At 37.0% G+C, this 22,875-nt stretch overlaps 1 protein-coding gene across 3 annotated transcripts in view; it reads right to left on the bottom strand.

Moving 5' to 3' along the window:
- KCNG2 (potassium voltage-gated channel modifier subfamily G member 2) overlaps positions 1-22,875 on the bottom strand; it is a 70,595-nt gene that overhangs the window by 3,938 nt on the left and 43,782 nt on the right. For 2 of the 3 annotated variants that reach the window (XM_025165564.2, XM_007426445.3), the window contains one exon: positions 13,633-14,438. In XM_025165564.2, coding sequence (XP_025021332.1) covers positions 13,633-14,388 — 756 coding nt within the window. In that variant the 5' untranslated portion in view covers positions 14,389-14,438. Of the gene's footprint in view, positions 1-13,632; positions 14,439-18,883; positions 18,908-22,875 lie in introns of those variants that run through there. The other variant, XM_025165565.2, reaches the window with a different exon arrangement.

A 22,875-nucleotide genomic window follows, 5' to 3' on the forward strand; every position in this document is an offset into this window, starting at 1 on the left:
TAAAGATAGAGCTAGTAATCATAGTCATGCTTCTGGACTACTTCGAAGGGCTAACAATGATTTAGATCACTCTGTACATTGAGGAGGACAAGGAACACTGCTGAAAATTCACCTGGAATATCTTAATGAAAAGAAAAAGAGGCAGACAGAGCATTTCTAAGTCACTGTTCTCTCAACAGATATAATTTGCTGGGAAAGATTTGCAAGAAGGCTGTTAAACATAATCAAAGTTCTGCAGGATTCTAGGTTTCCTCATTATTCTGGTAGAAAACTAGAAACCAGACCAAGAGCTGAAGTGGTTAATTTTGCCCAATTAGTCAACAGGATCAAAAGAAAAAGGTAGGGAAAACATCTGCCTAGCTTCTTACTCCCATCAGTGGAAGTCAGTAATAGTTAGGCACAGTGATACTTTCAGTGAAGATTTTCCAGCCTCATTTCCACACCTAGTAGTAGGATTTCACTGTCCAATAAAGTTCTAAATTTTTATCTGGGAAAGTAACAGTGGCCAAATCAAGTCTTTATTTTGGTCATTGACCAGCAAAAAGCCTAACAGCCAGTATCTTAGTAGATGACCACTCATATGGAAAAAGTGAAACTGTAGTTCAGCATACTTCCATTCACACAAATATTTTGGATCATACTGGAATATTGATAGTGTTGTTATGGAAAGGAATGATTTAAAATGATTTCAGCTTCAGCAGAGATAATTTGCCAGAGGACTAAGTAGCACATTCATGTATATTATACATAGTGGACTGATCATAAAGAACTAGTCCTGGATGTGGAATGAAACTTATAAACAAAGAAGACTCAAGTAGAAAACTGTACTGTGGGAAAAGCAACACGTATACTGATTCAGGGAGAAAACATACAACTGATGCATCTCTTTCTAAAATGCACCTACATGCAATTTCTTTCAGGAGGAGAACTGAGAATGATTTCCACATTATATTGTTCATACATTTTAGGACTTTATAGCTGGCGCTACTGGATCTTGGATTGGAATGAAGATCCATTTAGCCTTGCATTCCGTTTTCAAATATGGTTAACTATATAAGCAAGAAGCCAGTACTACCCCTCCATTTCCTCCCTTTCACATTTAGTTGTTACAGGTAATAGCCACCAATGGACTCATTATCCATAAATTGTTTCAACCCTTTTAAATGGCAGAACTAATATCAACTCTGTGGCTAGTAATTATGATTCCAATGGTAGTGAATTACATTAATTATACATCGTGCAAAATACATTGTTTATATGCAGCCAGTACATTTTACTGTTTGCTCTAAGTCCTAAATTTTTAGAAAAGGATTAAAGTATCTAATGTCATGCATAATTTTATAATTTCTATAATTTCCTCTAGCCATCGTTCTTCTCTCCTAAAAAGGCTTTTATCGTAGAACCAAATAACAATAACAAACCCCTCCCAATCACACTCCTTGTTAATTCTCACCATTTCACCATCACACTTGTGGAATTGCGTCTCTTCCCATTTTGTTGACCATATACTCATTTTGAGATAATTTGCATATTCTGAATAGAGATATAAGACATAAGACTGACAATTATCCATTGTCTTTCTCCATTAAACATGTTGATTATTGTCAATCCTGTTTTTAAAAAAGTACTGAATTACACACCCTTTACATTTCTCTCATTGTATAACAAAGGGGGGATTCTGGGAGTTGGACTCAGAGTAAGAAACCCAGAATCTCTTACCAGGATTTACAGTACAGTATTGTTTTCATGAAGCAAATTTGAACCTCTCTTTTGAGGTGAGAGTGCCTTAACAAGATAATTAAGAGACAATATCAGACAATAGAGTGAAAAAAAATGGGTTGTTGCTACTGCAAAGATGCAGCAGTCTCTCATGGAGTGAATTCTGAGAAGAGCTTCCAACTTTCAAATTAATCTTGATACAAATATGCTCTGGCAACATCTTTTTTTCTGCTATATCTCCATGAAGTTGTATTCATCGTAGACCAGGCCATGAGTGAAACAAGTTATAATTTCCTTAACTGCATCAATATTAATATTTATTGAATGTAAACAATTAAAGGAACCAGGACTCAAGAAGTATGCTGCAGACTAGAACTTGGCAGGGTAGCAATAAAGGTACTGGAAAAGATATTCAGATATTGTGATGTGTCTATGCCTACAAAGATCAGAATCATGCAGGGAATGGCTTTCCTGTGATATCTTATGGAAGTGAAAGTTGGACTTTGAAGAAGCACGCGTGTGTTGACTCTTCTGAGCTTTGGTGTTGGAGAAGGCCCCTGAGAATGCTATGGAGAGCCAGGAAAACGAACAAATGGACATAGAATAAATCAACCCATGAGTCGATGGCTGGTGTGGGTCTTCCGGGCTGTGTGGCCGTGGTCTTGAAGTCTTGTTTCCTAACGTTTCGCCAGCATCTGTGACCGGCATCTTCAGAGTGCAGGAGCACAGACAGGAGCAGTTCTCTCTGTGCCCAGGGTGAAGTGACCCTTCTGTGGTATTTATAGAGATCTGGGGGTGGGGGGGTGGGGGGGGTTGGGTTACTGAGTGGCTGCTTGTTTTGGAGTCAGCATCTGTGTGTATTTTCCTGGGGATTAGGCAGGGTTTTTTCTTCTACTGAATTGTTAACGAGGGGCTGCTGGGGGTGATTAGCAAGTTCATTGTGTGAACTGTTCACATGTCCTGGTGGTTGAGCTGAGTTCGTTGACCTTTTGCAGGCTGTATTTTTCAGGATTGGTAGCCAGGTTTTGTTGATTTTTAGACTCTCCTCTTTTTTATTGAAACTGTGCTGGTGTTTGTGAATCTCAATGGCTTCCCGGTATAGCCTGGTATAGTGGCTGTTGGTGTTGTCCAGTATCTCTGTGTTTTCAAATAGGATTTTGTGTCCAGTGTGCTTGAGAGCACTTCACCCTGAGCACAGAGAGAACTGCTCCTGTCTGTGCTCCTGCACTCTGAAGATGCCGGTCACAGATGCTGGCGAAACGTTAGGAAACAAGACTTCAAGACCACGGCCACACAGCCCGGAAGACCCACACCAGCCATCGTATGCCAGCCGTGAAAGCCTTCGACAATACAACCCATGAGTCCTTACTTGAGGTGCAAATTATCATCCTCAAATTATCATATTTTTGATACATTATGCAAAGACCTAGCTCTCTTGAGAAGTCTATAATGCTGGGGAAGGTAGAAAGAAAGAGGACAACCAGCAACAAGGGGGGTGGACTTGATTACAGCAGTGATGGGTGCACTGTTGGAATATCCTGCAGAGCCAACCGGGAGGAAGATACATCCTGTGGCTGCTAAGAACTAACACCAGCTTAATGAAACATAATCAGAATCAATCAATGTTAAAGGAATGGTTTCCCCTTAAGCCTACAGCATCCAGTGATAGCAGTAAGGTGTGTAAAATCTGTTGAGCTTTGTCAGCCAGTGCATCAGGAAGTAAAGTTAAGTGACCAGTAGCCAGTAGGATGGGAGAGATGCTTATCAGTTGTTTCAGCCTGATGTAAGCATGCTACTTTCCCTCCAGTCTCCAATCAGCCATATCTTCCATAATTCTGTTGTCTTTAAGGAGTAATGCCTATTTACATTGCTGTAGGGCACCTTTCTATATAAACAGAAAGGTGGGATGGAAAAAGTAATACCTAAATAGACAGAAAGAAAATACCTGTTGGGCCTTGAAACAGCCAAACTGTGTAACAGGGCAAAATAGCACGACAGCACAAACAGAACTGGAGGGATCTGCAAATTGGATTTTTTTTGTTTTTTACCACCATAAGGATTCTGGATTCTGCTCCCTTAGTGACTTAGATCTAGCTGGTTTTTTATTTTTTGTTAAAGAAACTTTATTCAGCTTTGGTTATGACAGAATGGGGGGTAGTAAGAGGGGTATAGGAAGAAGCTTAGAGATGACAAAGCCCTTTAACTAGACCTCCTCCATTCCTGCTACAACACTGTGATTCAAGCACCCTAGAAGAAGCAGATTATCTAAACCAGTTCCAAGACATGACACGTGGGACAGGAGAATAATTCCTGCCTGCATCACCCTGGGTCTAGACTACTGCAATGTGTTCTACAGGGGCTGCCCTTGAAGATCACCCAAAAGCTCTACTTAGTCCACAATGCAGCTGCCTGCTCATTGCCTGGCACTAGCTGCTATGAACATATTATGATACTCTGGACTGGCTTCCAATTAACTTCTGAGTGCAATGCAAGATGCTGGTTATTATCTCTAAAGCTGAAAATGGCGTGGCACTGAAGTGTCTTCAGAACCGCCTTCTTTAATCAGAATCAACCTGACCAACTCATTTATCTCGAGAGAAACTGCTGATAGTCCTCCATTTCCACAAGGTATATATATGGAGGCTTGTAGGTACTGCTTTTTTGTGGCAGCGCCTACACTTCTGAATAGCCCCATGCTTGAATTGAGATTGTCTTAGTCTTTTTCTTCCAGGAACAACTGAAAATACAGCTGCTGTGGAAGACCAATGAGGAGGAGGAGGAGGAGGAGGAGGAGGAGGAGGAGGAGGAGGATGAAGCATGTCACCTAGGGTAGATGAGATGGAGGGGGGTGTTATGATTTTATAGTTATATAATTTAATGTTTCTACTGTGGATGTTTTATGTTTCATTATTGTAAACCAGTGAACATCTTGTGATTGGGGTAGGTAATAAATCTTATAAATAAAGATGTCTTAAGATGAACTATTTAATGCAAGATGGATCTACAAATCATACTATCTCTAAATCACAGTAAGAATGAGACCAGAATCAATATGCCCTCTGTGAGGTTCCCAATCCTATCCCATACCAGACAGGATTATGTATTACATGAAATTATTTACTTTATTAACAAAATGTATAAACCTCTCCAGTCACGCCAATACTTAGGTACCGGAAAAGTAATTTTTGTAATATTTTTAATATACTGAATATAAATGGTTTGATGAAAACAGGCATTAGTAAGCCATCCTTGCATCAAATGCATCTCTGCATTAATAATTGACATGCAAAACTGTCTACAAAGTTTTCAAGCCCATGACTTATGATATTTTAAAAATTCAACAAAAATGCAAATATCCCTTCAGAAGATAATTCACAAACACAAAAATATAAGATACTGTTTTAGTTCCTGTAATGTATATTAAAGGTTGGTAAATCCTTCTCTTGGGATTTATTTTAAAAAAAATACTTATGTCTAACCTACAACCCTGGGAATTCCTGGTGTGCTCCCTTCTAAGTATTAACCAGTTCAGCCTTGCTTAGCTGTTTTGACCAGTCCAAGGTAGACTAGGTGAGGCCACCTGCTTTGTCAAGTGTTTATAGGTTGATTTTACCTTTTCTCTTCATTCAAGGTTACAGCTTGCTAATGTGATCATTCTGTATTTTTACTTTTGAGCATATATTAGGAACAGTCTTAGGGAGAAGGAAGAAGAAGCCATAAAGACGCATAAGGGCAGAGGGAGGTGTGATGCAGGGAGGGAGACCCATTATCCATCTTTAAAAAACTTTAAAAAGCAAACATAGTGACATAGTGGAGACTACACAACCCCTTCAGAAAGAACAGGAAAAAAAATCTCTCTTTGGCAGTCAGAACTAGGACTGTCTCTGCATATCCTTATTGCACATTATGAAGCAGCACAGCCTCGGTTAGTCTGTTTATTTTTATTTTACAGTATATATTCAGGGGCTCCCTCATGAGTAGATTTGAAGGTAGACAGGTATGTAACTTAATTTAACAAATATGACACTTTGTCATAAGCATGCAAATCTGAGAGGTGCGCGAAAGCATATGAATCTACGTAGGAAAGTGTGTACAAGCACGTAAGTATTGGCAATAGCTGTTAAGGGCCACTGAGCAAAATACATGCATTCAAAATGTCATCAGCCAGGGCTTACTGATATTCATTAATAATACTGAATATATTTCAGTAGTATTCAGTACAGACTATTTCTGATATGAAGCCATTTTTACAAAAAACGTGTTTGTACTGTGTTGCGTTCCATTATGTTTAATGTTGTCCAGAATATTTTGAGCCACTCAACATTCTTCATCTGAACCCATAATATAAAGACTAAATATTTTAACAGCCCCTTCAACCAATTTCCATACATCACTGAGTCCTGAACAGCAATGATCCACAAAGCACAGAATATGCACCAAAAGCCATCAGCGAATAATAGCCAACCTTGTTTGGGTTCAAAAGCTTGGCAGGGATGGGCCCAGTTAGTACTTGCAGAGGAAACCATCAGGGAAAGTTTAAAAAAAAATCCTGGGAAAAGACAGTGGCAAACCATTTCTATAATGTTGCCACAAAAGCTACTGTACATGATTGTTTCCTTAAAGTAATCTGATCTCAGTTTAAGGACATCTTTATCTTTTTATGAGATGTTCTCATCTCTCTCCAATTAAGATTACAATTATTATAGGATTAAAGATTTTATGTAATCTTGCCGTTATTTCTATTCCTCTCCAACCTGATTGAGACATGTTTCCCTATCAGCAGATTTTTGCGCGTCCAATCTTTTCTTTATTTATACACACAAAGAAGACAGCATCCTGGCAGTGTCCTGTGAATAGTCACAATCAGAGCTCTATCTTTTCACCCACATTATACATCTTTTAACAAGCACTATCTTGTTATGTGATCCAGATTGTCCAGAAGATTACATTACCTTTTGTCTCTTCCTCCCCCACTTCATTATCAATGCCTTGATAATAAAAAAATTGGAATTTTGCATCATTACACAAAGTATCTAGACAACAGTTCTGTAGCCAGGTAACTGTCCTGAACACAGAGCATAAAGCTGTCAGATATCTTCCTGGAGTTCCAGGTTGTCTGTGTGCATCTGTTTCTCCAAGCAACCGAAGACGCAGTTACCCAAGGAAGTAGTTATGCTGCTACCACCTATGGGAAAATGTACCCCCCACCCCTTTCCCTAGAATCTGAACAGGGCAGAATTTACAAAAACAGCTCCAGTTTCCCCCTTTAACCAGGGGATCAGGCCCAAGTGGCTTTGGAATGCATGGTGGCAGAACGCACACGCTACTGGATAACAACAATTAAAGGACTTTTATTTTTATAAAATACAACAAAGAGGGTACTTGAGAAATAAGACATCTGAACCAAGTTCTAGCTTCTAGATCTATCTACATCTAACAACTACTAAGAGGAACAAAGAATATTAGCACATAACTGAGCAAAATGGCACTGCAAAGAAATAAACATCTCTGATGTTTCTGCCTATACTCTTCCTGGCAGCTTTATCCCACCGGTTCCAGTTCTTCCAGGGATTTTGGGCAGAGGGCCTGAGCCACAGGGCCAGCCAAGACATCTGCTCCTACAACCCTTGTTATTCTGAGGACTTGCAGCCAGAAAGGCAACTTCTAACTCTATCGCACAGTCTGACTGGAAAAGGGCAGTGGCTTTCTAACAGTAGTCACTAGCCAGCCAGCACCATATATTCTTTGTTAACTAATGCTAAAATAACAGACCTTGACAATGCCATGATTCTAAAATCAATTTTATATTCCATTCTTAAAACGCTATAACCAACCCTTCCATCCCGGTTTTCTTCCTGTCTCATTTACTGATAGATGTATTCCTAAAGCAATTATGATGCGGGGTTCCATATTATGGTGAACATGGAAAGAACATATCTGTCCCAATAAAATTAAGTGAAATATGGCTTCGGATGGCATGGGCATATAATTAAATGCATGATGAACAGCCAACATTTTTGTTCTGGGGGCTAAAGGACAAATATAAGTAAGACATCTTAATGTGAGAGAAAAATATTATTATTATAATTTTAAAAGCCCAATTCAAAAAGATACTCTCATGAACCACTTCTGCACAGCCTTCTCTAGCCATAGTATTCATAATCACATTCATCAATTGTAATTCCATTTCTTAGTATGATAAAGTGTCCAGGACATTTTACGCTACCCATGTTCTAATCCAGAACTTCAGGGTTTGCTGAAGCAGGAGGAATGGGGGTTTCTTTATGGAGGTCTGGTCATGTTTCCTGCCACTGAACAAGAAGTTTGACATTTCTCTTGGATACAGTCTGTTTCAAATGAGTCATCTGGCTCATGAAAAACCATTCCAAGAAACTAACTAAGCAGCAACCAATCCTTTTGACTGAAAATATGCAATTAAAGCTAGCGTTGGCTTCGGACTGTATCTCTGTGCTAAGGCTAAGACATTCCCCCACCCCCACCCCTTTAGTCCAAGTGCTACGTTTAAAGGATACAAATTCATAATAGCTTTCTCAAAAACCCTTAGGAAATAGCCACTTGCCTAAAATGTTAGGCAGACATTTCTTTGAATTTTTTTCATTTACTTTAGTTAGTTCTTATTCTTGGAGTCTCTAAGAGCTTTCTCACATGATCTGGCACAGAGTTGATTATTCTGAACGTGAGGTTCTTGAAAGGCCTTACAGTATAAGATTATATCATAGCTAGGGCACTCCTAATCTCTTTGCTTGCATATTGAATAGCAATATATTTGTAGCATTAAATTTCCTTAAACCAACTTGCATCTTTAGGACAACTATTTTACATGTGTTCCACAAAATAATATATAGCATATTTAGCATAAATGATCAAATAATTCTAAAAGCAACATCCCCCCCTCCTCCCGTCTCTCTCCTGGTCTATGCCTGTCATCTAATTTAAGGAATGAAGGCAAATTTCCAGTCTCAGATGGTTGTCTAGGACCAATCTCATGGACTTTGTCAGAAGCGCATGTAGTTACAAAACATAATGAACTAGATACTTAGAATAAGGGCTTCAAAATAGGCCATTGGCATTTTAGGAAGTAAAAAGTCTCCATCTAGTAGCTTTACCTTCTCTTGCTATGTATTGGATTTCAAATTCATGCTTCCTTCTTTTTGGTCCCATTCCACCAATCAAATTTCTCCAAGCTCTCCTCTCCTCTCCTCTCCTCTCCTCTCCTCTCCTCTCCTCTCCTCTCCTCCCCCTAGTCCACTGCTCTGGGCTTTATGGCTTCTGTAGTCTCCATGAAGTATCAAAAACCTGAAGACAAACCAAGAAGTTGCCAAAAGATAATTCTTTTCTTACTCCTTGTGAAGGAACAGGCATGGAAGAAAATGTGTATGTAAAAGAGCAAATAATAATATATTTGTAAATCATCATTTAAGGATGGGAGGAACTGAAACCTTTAGCAAAGTAGGTTTGATAATGGGAGGAGAAGAAACTGGATGAGATGGGACAGGAGCTCTGTCCTTTGCTGTCAATCTTAAAAATGTGCAGGCTGTATTACCCAATAATTGTTTTCAGTGTCATCACTGGGTAATGTTGATTATGACAAAAGTAGAACAACTCTCTATAATTTGATTGGGGAGGGGCAAGCAAACTTTCTAAATGTTTATTATCAACATTACTAGATGCAACTACCAGCCTAAATTGGCCCAGATTGTACCAATATAGTAGTCAGTCTAGCAGTAGTCACTTGAAAATATAACACTCTGAAGATTAGTTTGCTTGTGATGGAAGAGGTTAGAATATATCCATCTGAGGGATGCAAAGTTATGTTAATTCATTGTTTGTAATCACTAGAATTCACTCCAGTAGTATATCTGGCACTAGACAATGAAGTACAGCTCTTGTGAAATTAAGTTATGCATACTATGGTAACTTATATGTACCAACTATGTTAAAAGTATGGGTGGCCATTTTAGTGTAACTGGTGAAGAACTGGTGAAAAAACTGCAGTAGAGGAAATGAAAACCAGAGTGAAAAGCTGAACAGATGAAAACAATGGGTACAAATGAGAAAATACTGGCTTGCAATACCAACAGATAATCTAAGGCTGACAGAGACAAAGAACAGGTTTCCGGAAAAATGTGGATGAGTTTAGGACAAACAAAGGAATGCAATTATGAGCAAAAGGAACTGCATGATCTACTTAGTAGGAACAATCTATTGAATTGGCAAGGTATTATAAGATGAATGGGGGAATATAAAGAAAGAACTGTCTCAGAATATTATGAGAGAACACAACAGTAAAACATGACAAGGTGGCAAATAACAATAAGTTGCTCTAGACAATCTGAACAACCAGTAAGGGCAGAAAGTGACATTGTCCAAATGAGGGAACTGCAATCAAATAAGACTTCTTTCCAAGTATGAAACCATATAAAACTGGCATTTGTGAACTGATTGACAACAAAAGATTACCTAAACCAAAATAAACAACAGCAGAACTTCCCCACTCCTTGTTTCTCTAAAAGCCATCTTTAATCCAAAATTAATAAAAATTAATTAAAACAAAAACAAAATTGCCATAATATTCTGATATCTCCAAATCTGACAAGATTTCAAGGTTGTTACTTGATACCTTGGCAGTTCTGAGTGAGGATGCCAAGGTTATATAAACGATAAACTCACAACATTTCAACCTTTTTTGAAATTATTTTTTAGTTTTAATTTCTATGCTACAGGTCACCTGCATAATCCAGCAACTATATTTAATTGGATATTCACTATGTAAAGTAGTCTTTGGAAGAGTGCTAAAAGCTAGCTGTAATTATTATAATAATTATTATAATAATTTATGCTTGGAAGCAGACAGGTGATTACAGGCTGCTTACAAGCATTGAGTTTTAACCGTTCCTTCCATTTGACACCTAGTATCATCTTAATATTAGATTGCTCCCACTGATCTGCAAAGCCAAAATAGATTTGCTCCCCTTTCATAGTTATACTAGACTAGAAATAGACACTACAATTCAGGGCTCTTTATGACGTTTTGCTTTACTTTTCCAGTGGCATATTAATAAGTGTCCTATCATTTCTTTGTTGAATTTTAACTATCTCCACCATTTGGTTGCTACCACTAATTATATTAATATGTTATTTTAGGGAGATTGCATGCTGACAGTGGCTTATTATCACCAGCGTAAGACTATCAGTTTTATCCTGAAATTATGTTTTTGTAGTTTTCTTGACAGCACTGGCTGTCTAAAAATTACTATACCACATTCTCTGGTGCTTTGATTATAAGTGCACTTTCTCTAGCTATCCTCAAGCCATATTTTGAAAACATAATCCCTGTACTCTGTTTTAAAGATACTGGACATGTTTACTTTTAGTCCCTCTCATCTCCACCATCTCACACAGCATTTGTAATAAAAATCAAACTAATCATTGCAAGAAGGAGAAAGAGAAAGACATCATAGGCACATCAAGATCTTCTTCTGCGCAAGCTGCATTAAACTGAATTTAACTTATGCAAAACATACCCATGCTGTAAAACTACTGCTGGAATATGAAGGGGAATTTAATATCACATTTTGCTACTTTTAATTGTAGAGAGTGCTAATGAAAACAATAAGGAAGCCTGTAGAGTTGAGCAAGCTACTAAGCCTACCAAGTGGCAAGAAAATATTTACTAATCATCAGATGCAGGCAATGTGATATAATCACTCTGACAAAACCTTCTCCCCAACATTCTTCACATTGATCAAGATACTGATGGTATCAAGTTACTACTGTTCAGCCTAGCCCATGACAATGGAACATCCTCAGATAATTCCTTTTTCAGAATTACATAATAGTGTTTCTTATATACGGCAATTAAGTTGTGCAATGGAATAGTCCTGGATTTTTCGTGCAATTCTGAAAGGCCCTTTAGCCCACAGAACCAGCCTTTTCAGGAAAGTCTTATATGAATTAATTGAATCTCTTTGGATCCATGTGACTAAAATTAACATTAATTTTTAACTTACTTTTTCTACATTTTGACAAAAAACATCATGACCAGATGTATGAGTTTAATCAAAGATCTACCTCTCTCTCTCTCTCTCTCTCTCATCCATGCCACAATCACAAGACTCTTAGCAGTTAAAACACTTCTGCTGGGTTTAGAATCAGCAAACTCTTACAAAGCTCTTAGCCACTGATCTATATAGTATTTATATTATAATAATTTATAATTGTACACTTTCTTTACAAAAATCTAGTCCTTTAGACTACTGTAGTTAAGCAGGTGTTCATAAGAACCTTATTTAAAGAATATTTTGGTCTGTTTGAGGACTATATATTTAATGAATATTTTTCACTAAACTTTGGCTCCTCCCTAACTCTGTGCAACATCCTCTTGGAACACATTTTTTCCTCTTGGAACAGCTTTCATATTCCTTGGAACAGATTCTGCCTTTTTTGACAAAGGACTATTTTCAGCTTACAGATATCTTTCTCTATAGTGGCCTAATTGTAAGATTGGTAACTATTTTACAGTTTTGTATTTCTGTTTATCTATTTCCTAGAAACAAAAAGACATTGTTAGATGTTTTACAGCTATCAAAACTACATTTTCAGAGTGTAATACAACTTTCACTTCTAGTTACTGTGAATGAATGAAATTGCTGCTTTATGAACTACAAGCAACATATGATGATATAGTATTAACAGCCTGAAATAAATGCTTTATACATAACATTCCGATGCCTTTGAAAAAACCCATTAGACAAGGTAGAGATATATTCTTAACTACATTTAAACCCTACTAATTTCCATAGGAAACTTGGAAATTCCATAGGCTATGTATCCACTGAAATACTTAGATCTTACAACCTTTAAAAACAGGCCCTAATGTCACAGGTTAACTAGTAACAATGAACATTTCATTATGCACTGCATTATAAAAGCTAAAAGATTTAAACAGAATTTAAAATAAGAATTTTGTAAACATACCAAAACCTCTTATAGAATTTGGTGAAGTTTACTAATATTTTAACATTGATTTTGCTCTTTCTACTTCCTCAGAATCCTTAACTGTTAACCCAAGTTGCCCGTCTGTCATCAATAGCAACACTAGTATTCCTTGAACTCTTGAACAAAAGGCATGATATAAATTTAAATGAATGAATGAATGAATGAATGAATGAATGAATGAATGAATGAATGAATGTTCACTACTTTCATCTTTATAAGATCATTACAAGGTTTTCTACCCAAGGGAGAAATTTGTATGGAACTGTAAAGCAAAGTTGCAGATTTCTGTTTATACATGAACTGTGAGCTTCAAAACTAGCTCAGAGACAAGAATGTTCTTGATAATAAAAAGGACTGCAGCACACTATTACTATCTTATGCTGATCAGAGGAAACTACAGACTCTCAAAATTCATCGTGCTCAGTTTGCAACTCTATTGGAGTTTCACAAATACATTCTTTGAATTTTCTGAGGTTTGGGGCCTCATCACCCCAGGTAATTTATCTCCCTTCACAACAGGGGGAAAAATCCTCTTCCTATGTACTGTAACTTCTGTCAGAAGAAAAAAAAAAAACTTGATTCAGCTGAAGTTTCTGATACAAGAAAACAAGAAGAATTGGGACAATGTTCAAAATGCAGTTATTGAGATATCTGTCCTAATTGAGGAAATATATAATAAAGTATTAACATAAACCCAGAAAAATAATTATAACTACACTAATCACAATCAGAATGTCTGCATGAGATATTGATTAACTAGGTCTTTATGTTACTTCCAGTGTCAAAGATATGTATATATGCATATACAGAAGCAAGCCTATAAGCAAATATTACAGAGAAGTCTCTGGCAATGTCTACAATTACGTAAACATTATTTTTATAGTGTGCACTTACCCGATCTTCTTCTTCTCTGAGATCTGGCATGGTGCTAATGCAGAGGCTAACTGCAGTGATGACAACAAAAGAAACAGATATACAAGCGAAGATCTTTCCTGGGATCCCTGAATGAGGATTCTCCACCATATCCCTGAGCTTTTTCATGCACAAATGCAAACGGCTACTGTCCTTGAAGGCACATTGGGGTGCTTCATTGGCTTCCACTTCATCTTCGAACAATGCAGCCTCTGCCACCTCTTCCTCTTTTTGTCGTATTCTTCTTTTACAGCACCACTCCAAGTGTTCCTCTTCTATCCCCCAGTAAACCAGTTCATCTTGGAAAGAGAGAGCACACATTTCCCTGAGGAGCCTTAGCTTCCCAGCTGTCAAAAAAGTCATGATGGTCCTGAAGGCACAAGGATTGCGGTCAAAAAAGAATTCATTGCAGTTGACATCATAATCATCACATATATCCATTATTTCATCATAGTTGTTGCATGATTTTAACTTTCCAAGCCTGGTCAAGGGACAATTCTCTAATGTGGTCCATGGAATTTTGTATTTTATGCCACCTACATTGATGATCACATTCCGGGTTCGGTCCTCCCTGCAGGCGAAGCAATACAAGTCTTCCCCAGGATTGAGAAGTTTTGCTTTTTTGTAGAAGACTCCTTTCTTTGTCTGCACATCACAAAGTGTCTCCAAGTTGTTATAAGAGTATGTAGTGAATTCGGGGTCTGTATTCCCAGGCAGCAGTGCCATTTCCTGATACATTTGTTACATTCATGGAGGGGCCAGAGCAGTTGAAGAAATGAGAGTATTGACTAGTGAGAATAGAAAAGGTGAATATATTAGTGTCAGAAGTTGCATTTTATAAAGGCAAAACAAACTCCTTCTGATGTTTTGATCTACATTAGGATTGCATTTTTCTCAAGAAACTCTGCTGGGCTCCCTCTAAATTCCTACAGTGTACAGAAAACAACTGGGAAACAGTTTTAACTTTTCAGAATCCAACACAGTTACCTGGGAATCTTCAATAAGTCCCCACATGAGAATTTTCAATATATCTCATCCAAGTTAACAATTTGAAACAGGAAAAGCAACTTTAAAAAAAAGGGACAGCTCAAGATGGGGAGGGCTGTTCATTTTTTTCTATAAACTTTGCTTTGACTCCTAGTATCATCAGCACAGGCACTACAGTCCTCTATGTAGACAACATAAGGAAGAAGGGAATCAGGATGGACAATGTATGAACACCTTGATGAACCTGAATTCCCACATATTTTCTGTATTGAAATTCCCATAAATGTCTTTTGGAGATTTCATTCTCTAACTACCATGAAGGAAAAAAATCTCGCAACTCTTCGTGAGAAACACATTTTAACAGGTACCCTAATTCATGGGGGTGAAATTTCTTTGTCTTTTATTGGAAATTACCAGATAACTTTTTTCTTTTCAAAATGGAGTAAAGATTCACTGAATTTGGGCAGTTGGAATGTAGGATTTTATTTCTGAAATATGATCACATTTTTAAAGTATTCCTACATTAAGAGAAAACTATCTTATTATGCAAAATAGGAAAGTGCTGTTTCTGTTAGACTTTATTAATGTATGATAGAAAAAGTAACTCAGCAGTAAAAAATTTACCCATTTAATTTTAATTATAATTATCTTTTGAATCACACAAAACTAATTCCTTGAACAAATATAAAATCATGATGAATTCATAAGCACCCACAAAGCTTTTTAAAGCTAAATTTGAAAAAAAAACAAAACACCAAACTTTCAATAGCATGAAAGATATTTATATCAATAAAACTATTGGTATATTTTAACCAATATTTTACTCAGAATACAGTATCTTTCAGCATTTGCTATTGAAAGCTCATTGACAATATAGCAGATATTCTGAGTAAAATATTGGTCCAGTTTTAATTATACTCCATTAGAATATATCTGGATTATGCTATTTTAAAATATATAAAAATATTCTGCAAATTTATTTGCTAATGATATTATTTCCAATAAAAGACAAGGAAGTTTCATCCATTAGGGTACCTGTGAAAATCTGTTTCTCATGAAGAGTTGCAAGATTTTTTTTCCTTTATGGCAGTTAAAGATAAAAATTATCTGCATATTTTTCTATTCTTATTATTGTCTTTATCGTATTTTAAGAAGTAGCAGCAAAAATGAGAACCTGAGTCTGATATCAGGATTTACATTTGTGATCGTAATATTCTCATGTAACTTGAAGCTCTTTGTTCTTTAAGGTCCTAGAATTAAGAAGTGCAGAGGAGAAAATCCATGCAAAGATGTATTAATAATTCAGCTAATAATGTTGCATTTCTTTCTTATTGTGAAACACAGAACTATTAATGAGTTATAATGTCAGTGGAATGTATATATTAAGCTGTGTTTTCCTTTTCAAACAATTACAGGGGAAATTTAATTTAATCAAAAGTATTCACACAACAGTGTCAAGCTGCACATATTTGAACTATCCAAGAAGATAGCATGGTTTCTTATTGTGACAATATATGTGGCTAGGAACAGAGGGAAATGGGTAACATATGCTGATGAACTCCTTTCTTGATACCTGCCAAGCTTCCTGTCCCACCTCATTTCATGTTACCGTATTTTAATATATTTTTTAGAAAAATGAATGAGAATCTGGCAAATTGTGAAGCAAAACATCAGTGTCTATCATTATCTTTATTTACAGTAATGTCTCTGGACCCCATATAAATCCTGTAGGTGTTCCAAGGATATAAAAAACATTTCAGTGCTTCCACTGGTTCACTACACATAGCATAATGCCTCGTTTCAAAAAAAATCACAGAATGTAGGTTAAAAAGATGGTGAAAATAATATGTATCTCCACTGCAGATATAACTGGAATAAAGAATATATACTGTAGATAAATTAGATAAAATATCTAGAGCTAGATATATGAGCTTCTTGTGCATCCCCATGCTTTATGTTATACTTTTAGTTTAGTTTAGTTTTTTACTATCAAAAGGCCAGGAGATTTTTTTTCTTTTTCATTTCAGCATACTTAGAACAAAAGTTGAAGACTTTTAAAAATAGACTTTTTATTTTTGATGAAAAGTGAACATATCATTCAACCATATTCCTTTATTTTTAGCATACAGTGATTTTCTATTTTTGCTTGTCTAAATTGTGGTGATGCTAAGGTTCGCTTCTGTATGTAAATATCATATCAGTTTAATGACTTCAACTATTAGACTGCCATTAGACTGCTGAAAATGGATAATTGGTATTTTAATCACACAGCTATAGGGATGAACATATAAAATGTTGAGGGTTATCACATAGAAGATGGAGTGGGGGGAAGATGTTCCAAAAGACAGTGGTGTATTTTCTCTTATACAGTGACTATATGCAGACTTATACAGTTAACTATCTGTAACAATACACAAATTGCTGAAGCCAAGGACAAGCAATCTACAAATTGCACACCACTCCTATGATGATCTCTTGCTGCCATAAAACCCCATTTTCAGTCAACACCAAAGTCGATGATGTTCTTTTCAGTACTATTGCGAACATTTCCACTTTTAAATATGTTAAATGACTTCACACACTTATTTGTTCTAGCCTTTTAAAAGAGAAGCCTTTGTCACAACATGCACATATCAAGTGTAATTCCTCAGTAGAAACACATTGTTAAGCCTACATTAGGTTATGATAGGTGATGGAGAGAAGGGAAAAATTCAGAATTCAATATTTATCAAGAGATTTTACTTCCCATCTATATGTTTTAATCTTTATTGGGAGGACTATATGACAGAGACTCCATATTGTTTGTAACAGCAATAAATAAATAAGTGGCAGTATTTTCTATGATTTTATGAACTTGTTAACATATACCAAAGCAAAACAAAGTTTAAATATTTTCTCAGAAAGAACATCCTAACACATGAAGCACTATAATAAAGACAGTCCTTTATCACTGCCTCCCTTCCTTATCTCCTTTCTGTGCCAATCCTTCTATTAAATTATCAAGCTCTAGCTGCAGTCATGCCTAGCTACTATTCTTGGGTAGGAATATGCTGTTACTTCATCCCACAGGCATGAGAAGCATGGCCATCTGCAGGGCAAATGATGTTAAGTCTGTCATCATTCAAATGACACAACTTACATACTTCTGTCAGATATCATGACATTACACAAGCATGCCATTAAGATTTACATGTTATCATTTGGATGTCACTGTAATTTGTTATGGACACCACTGCTGAAAGTTCTATTGCTACTAACAACTCGATGCTGTCATCTTGGGAATTTCCTTTCCATTATTTTTCCTCAAGAACAGAAGGGTACCTTGGCTGTCAAAGCACTTAAATCAGAGGTGTTCCAGCATTGCATATATAGGCTCCCAGTGTCCATACAACCAAATTGTCATTTTTAATGTGACAGAAAGAGAAAATGATTAAATACATGGAAGTAATCATATTAATAGTACTCAGCTGATTTCACTGAATTTTAATTGAATTTAAATCAAATGTAGCTTTGTCCTGACTCTATCCATTTGTCTTCCTGGCCATTTCTACTATTTGGAGTATGGTTCCTGGACCACTTAAATATATTCTTTGGTCAAAAAGCTACACACTACACTACACTTCAATCAAAAAGCTTTGGTTGAAACCTTGACCCTATACGGCTGCTGAATTTGTCCAAGCTAACCAGATAAAAGAAGATTAAATTAAATACATTAACTATGAATATATATGAAGCCAAAAAGGAAAACAGGAAAAATGCTGCAATCTAATTTCCATGTACTAAGTTCCTTGGGTTACCTTTCCCTTAAACTGTAATTTTCTCCCACCCTCCCAATATTCCCTCATTTTCTGTCACAGACACACTCAAACACACACACTTAATTCAGTGGGACTTGCAATATGGACACAACTACATTGATTTCCACGTGCCAATCTCCTCGCTGGATCTGAACAAATGTCTATGTGTTAGTGCCATTTTATTTAATTTGCCACCAATCATGAGCCTGGAAAGCAGATACCTAAAATTGAAAGTTAAAAATATGTACAGTACAATGGAAGCTGTTTTCTGACACCAGAAGGCAATATAAGGCTATTAGGATCATTAACAACTATAGTCTGAAAGGTAATTATGAAACAAAAAACTTATTATAAAGCAGAATATGAAGAATTCTCTTTAGAACTGCAAGTGAATTCAAACAAAGTACCTAGTTATCTACAATAATCAGTAATGATAATTTCTATATCACCTTGTCATGCTCCGTATTAATTCACATTATAGTGGCAAAATATCACAAGATCTATTTGAGGTACTGTAATTCCATTGGTGACCTAAAATAAAAAAGCATCTATATTCAACTCACGACTCTGAATAATCTCTGAATAGTTTATAAATAAGAAGTAAAACCAAGAATTCCATGCCCATATGTATTCTAACTGGGTTTATTATATTTCTCCACACTATTATTATATACTATACCACTTCAGACCTACTTCATTTGATCACGCCTAATATACATTCTGAATTAAAATCAATAAAATGTTTTCCTAAATAAATTATATACAATAAGCAAATGTAGTTTTCTTTCCTGATTTATAACTGAGTTGGAGAGGCTTACCTCCAAAGGCATATGTACAAGATTATATTCTAATCAAACTATAGTATGTATTTAATATTGCAAAGTTGTCTTAGAACTGCAGAACTGAAAGAAGCACATTCTAGCCTTTAACATCAACCAGAGGACCAGTGATGGTGAGGTTCGCTGCACATGCTAGATTTTGTTTTGTCACGACAATTGACTTAATCATCCTTAAGGATCCTTTTGATCAAAAGGCTGGTTATAAAATTTTTAAATAAATACAATATTTAAAAATACTTTTTAAAACTGAGTGAGGCTTTACCCTACAGAAAAATACAAAAAGTTATGTTGTGCACCACATTAAAAAAAAGGTTGGAAGAGTTATAAATTATTAGTTATAAAATCCACATGCGAAATATGATGCGACTATATTAGAAGAGCATAATAAAGATATTAAAGACATGCAAACAGAACAAGAATTGACCTCATATCAGAGAATTCAGAAGTCAAAGATGAAGATGGAAGCTGGTTTACAAATAGCAAAACAGAACTGCATAAAAATATTGGTAGATTGGATTTTGTTAGAGAAGAATTAGAGAAATGGAAAATTTACTCAAAGAGTATTTTGATCTAGATCAGCGTTTTTCAAATTTGACAATTTTAAGACGTGTGAACTTCAAGATGGCTGGGGAATTCTGGGAGTTGAAGTCCACACTCCTTAAAGTTGCCTAGTTTGAAAAATACTGATGTAGATCAAGACGAACCATTTGAAATTCAATAAATTTACTTACTAAATCCACAGACAGCACAAAGAAGAAGTATATTACATACTTTAAGACAGAGAATGCAATAGTGGAACAAAAAAGGCATGATACTTCTTTAAAATTTGGAGACACAGTAACTGAGGTTTTACTAGATGTTCCACAGGATATACTAAGAAAGAGAAGAGATTTGAGGTTTCTGATATCTATTTCCCAAGAAAAAAAGATCAGATAAGGGTAGGCTACTCAGTTTTGTCTGTAGACCTTTATGGATGGCAGTAAAGTCTTTGAATATTCAGCAGAGGACACCAATCAAATGTCTGAGTCATGAACAGTTACAGAACAAGTTAAAAAAAATAACCAGAACAGATAAATCAAAAACTGGACCAAGTGGCTGCTCTTTTTTCATAAATCAATAACTGACATTGTAGATTTCACTGAATAAAATAGATTGGGAATCCCCAACTATTTTAGCCAGTGGACACATCTGGAACGTTGAGAACATGCTGAGTGCATATGGCTGGTGGAAAGGGCTTGTCCATTCACAAATGGCTACCATGATGGCATGGCTAGTGACAAAACAAAAACCAGATGGAGCATGCATGAAGCCTAGTGTCACAGACAGTTACATGGGTGCAATGGTTGCTCACTGGCTCCTTCTAGGAGATCCTAGAAATAAAGAAAGAATAGTATTTGTCAATGTACACTGACATTAATTCTCAAGAAACAATCTTACCGTGATTTCCTCAATACAGATCATTGCACAAATTTGTGAAAGAAAACCTTGTCACTTGATTGGTTGTCTTCTCTATTGGGATAATATTCGCTTTTTAAATCAATCCTCAAATCAGAGAAACCTCAGATTAGTTGGCACATGCAAATGATTCCATCTGACTGTGTCACTGCCTTTCGTGTGTAATTTTGGATCTCTATCCTCTTGACATGATGTTGTCCCTTTACCAATGTAGGGTTAATACAAGGCTAACTGATTTGGGCTGCAAAAATCACAGGCAACATTCAACTACCAAAGGCCCTCCAGAATAACTTGGTCTTTAGTGCATTCTGGAAGGCATTATCACAGGGAGTGAGTCTTACATCCATGGGGAAGAAAGTAGGAGTCATAATAGAAAAGCATAAGCTTCTAGGTTCAACCATCCTTATCTCCATGACATGCAGGATCCATAACGGTTTATCCCATGACGACTGCATAGGACAAGTCTGGTTGGAAAAGATGGTCCTGAAACTACTTTGGCATCACACCATATAGGGCTTTATAGGTCAAAGCCAGCATTGTGAATTGCACTCAGAAACCCATTGGTAGCCAGTGCAGAGCTTTAAGCACAGGTACAGTATTTTGTTACTGATTAATACCTACCAGCATCTGGGCTGCCACATTTTGCACCAATTGTAGCTTCTGAGTATTCTTCAAATATATAGCCCACTGCAGTAGTCTAATAGTATAGAATGAGAGTATGAATTACTGTTGTGAAGTCCTCATGCTCCTGATAGAGTTGCAACTGGCTATGAGCTGAAGCTGAGGAAAGGCCTCTCTGGCCACCTCCACTGGCAGTAGCTATGGGTCCAGGAGTACTCTAAAATTGCAGAACTTCCTCAGTGATAAAGCTTTCCTACCAAGAGACAACATTGCAACTGGCTGAGACCTTCAATGTACAAACAGAAATTTTGTTTTGCTTGGGTTCTATTTCAGCCTGTTTTGCCCCATCCAGATCCTTATAGCTTCCAGGCACCAGGACAAGACTTCCACGCCAATGCCAGCTAAGCCCAGGGTACAGTCTAATCAGCATATTGATGATATTGTTGACATAGTTTCATGTAGATGTTAAATAACAATGGGGGAGGGGGGCAATCCCTGGATACACTGTGCGTATGTAGCACTGAGCAAACTTTTCCTCCCCTATAACCACTAAAGGAAACCACCCACAACTTTTGGTGCCTAACCCCAACAGGCAATCGAAAAGGATACCAAGACTGGTTGATGATATTGAATGCTGAGAGCCCCAGAATGACTAGATGATGTACAATATCCCCATCTAGATCCTGGCAAAGATCATCTACTATTGCATTCAAAACTGTTTCTGGCCCATGCCCAGGCCTGAATCCTGACTGAATTGGATCCAGATAATATGTTTTTCCTAAGGTAAAACTGCCCCACCATCCTCCCTATAACCTTTTAACCTATAAAAATGAAAGGTGGTTAAAACTTGTTGGATCCAGAGAAGGCCTCTTGAGAAAAGGTGTCAGCCTTGTGAGGTACTCCACACAAGAAGCACACCCAGGAGTACTAGCTCTATTTTTATGGTAAGGTTACATTAGAAGAATCTTGCCAGTCTGAAAGTACCCCTCCCGTCCCCCACTTTTACTCTCCTGAAAACCAGGGACAGCCCCTTCTGATATGCTTTTGCTGTCCCTCCTCCTTCAGACTCAAAGTTTATCAGACTGTTGTCTAGGCTGTGGCTGTCCCTCCTGTCTCCCAAAGTCACACCCACATACCATTACAAAAGAACACACCACATGCTCCTTCAAGGCTACAGGCAGCATCTCCTTTCTCAGTGAGGCACTGACAATCCCCTCTCCGTTTTGCTGACCTTGGTGGTACCCCAGGTTCCACTGCTGCTATTACCTACTGTCTTTGGCCTCCTTTTCCAACTGCAGGAGAGCCTCCTATTCCAGGAGATGAAAAGTTTAACACCAGTCCACAAGAAAGCATCAAATCTTGTCTTCACTGCTGTCATAAGCAGCTCTCCTCTCAGTTGTATTTGTCTGGGAAGTGCTCCTCCAACCTGTCCTTCTCTGGCCACTGCTCCTCCAATAATGTCAGCTGCCATGTTCCATCCCACTGTTGTCACTGCCAGTTCAACTGCATCTCACCCTGTGGAGGAT

This window comes from Python bivittatus, unplaced genomic scaffold (assembly GCF_059951505.1).
Source record: "Python bivittatus isolate LINGU-HERP-01145 unplaced genomic scaffold, Pbiv_v1 ctg000840_np1212, whole genome shotgun sequence".
Taxonomy (NCBI): Eukaryota; Metazoa; Chordata; class Lepidosauria; order Squamata; family Pythonidae; genus Python; species Python bivittatus.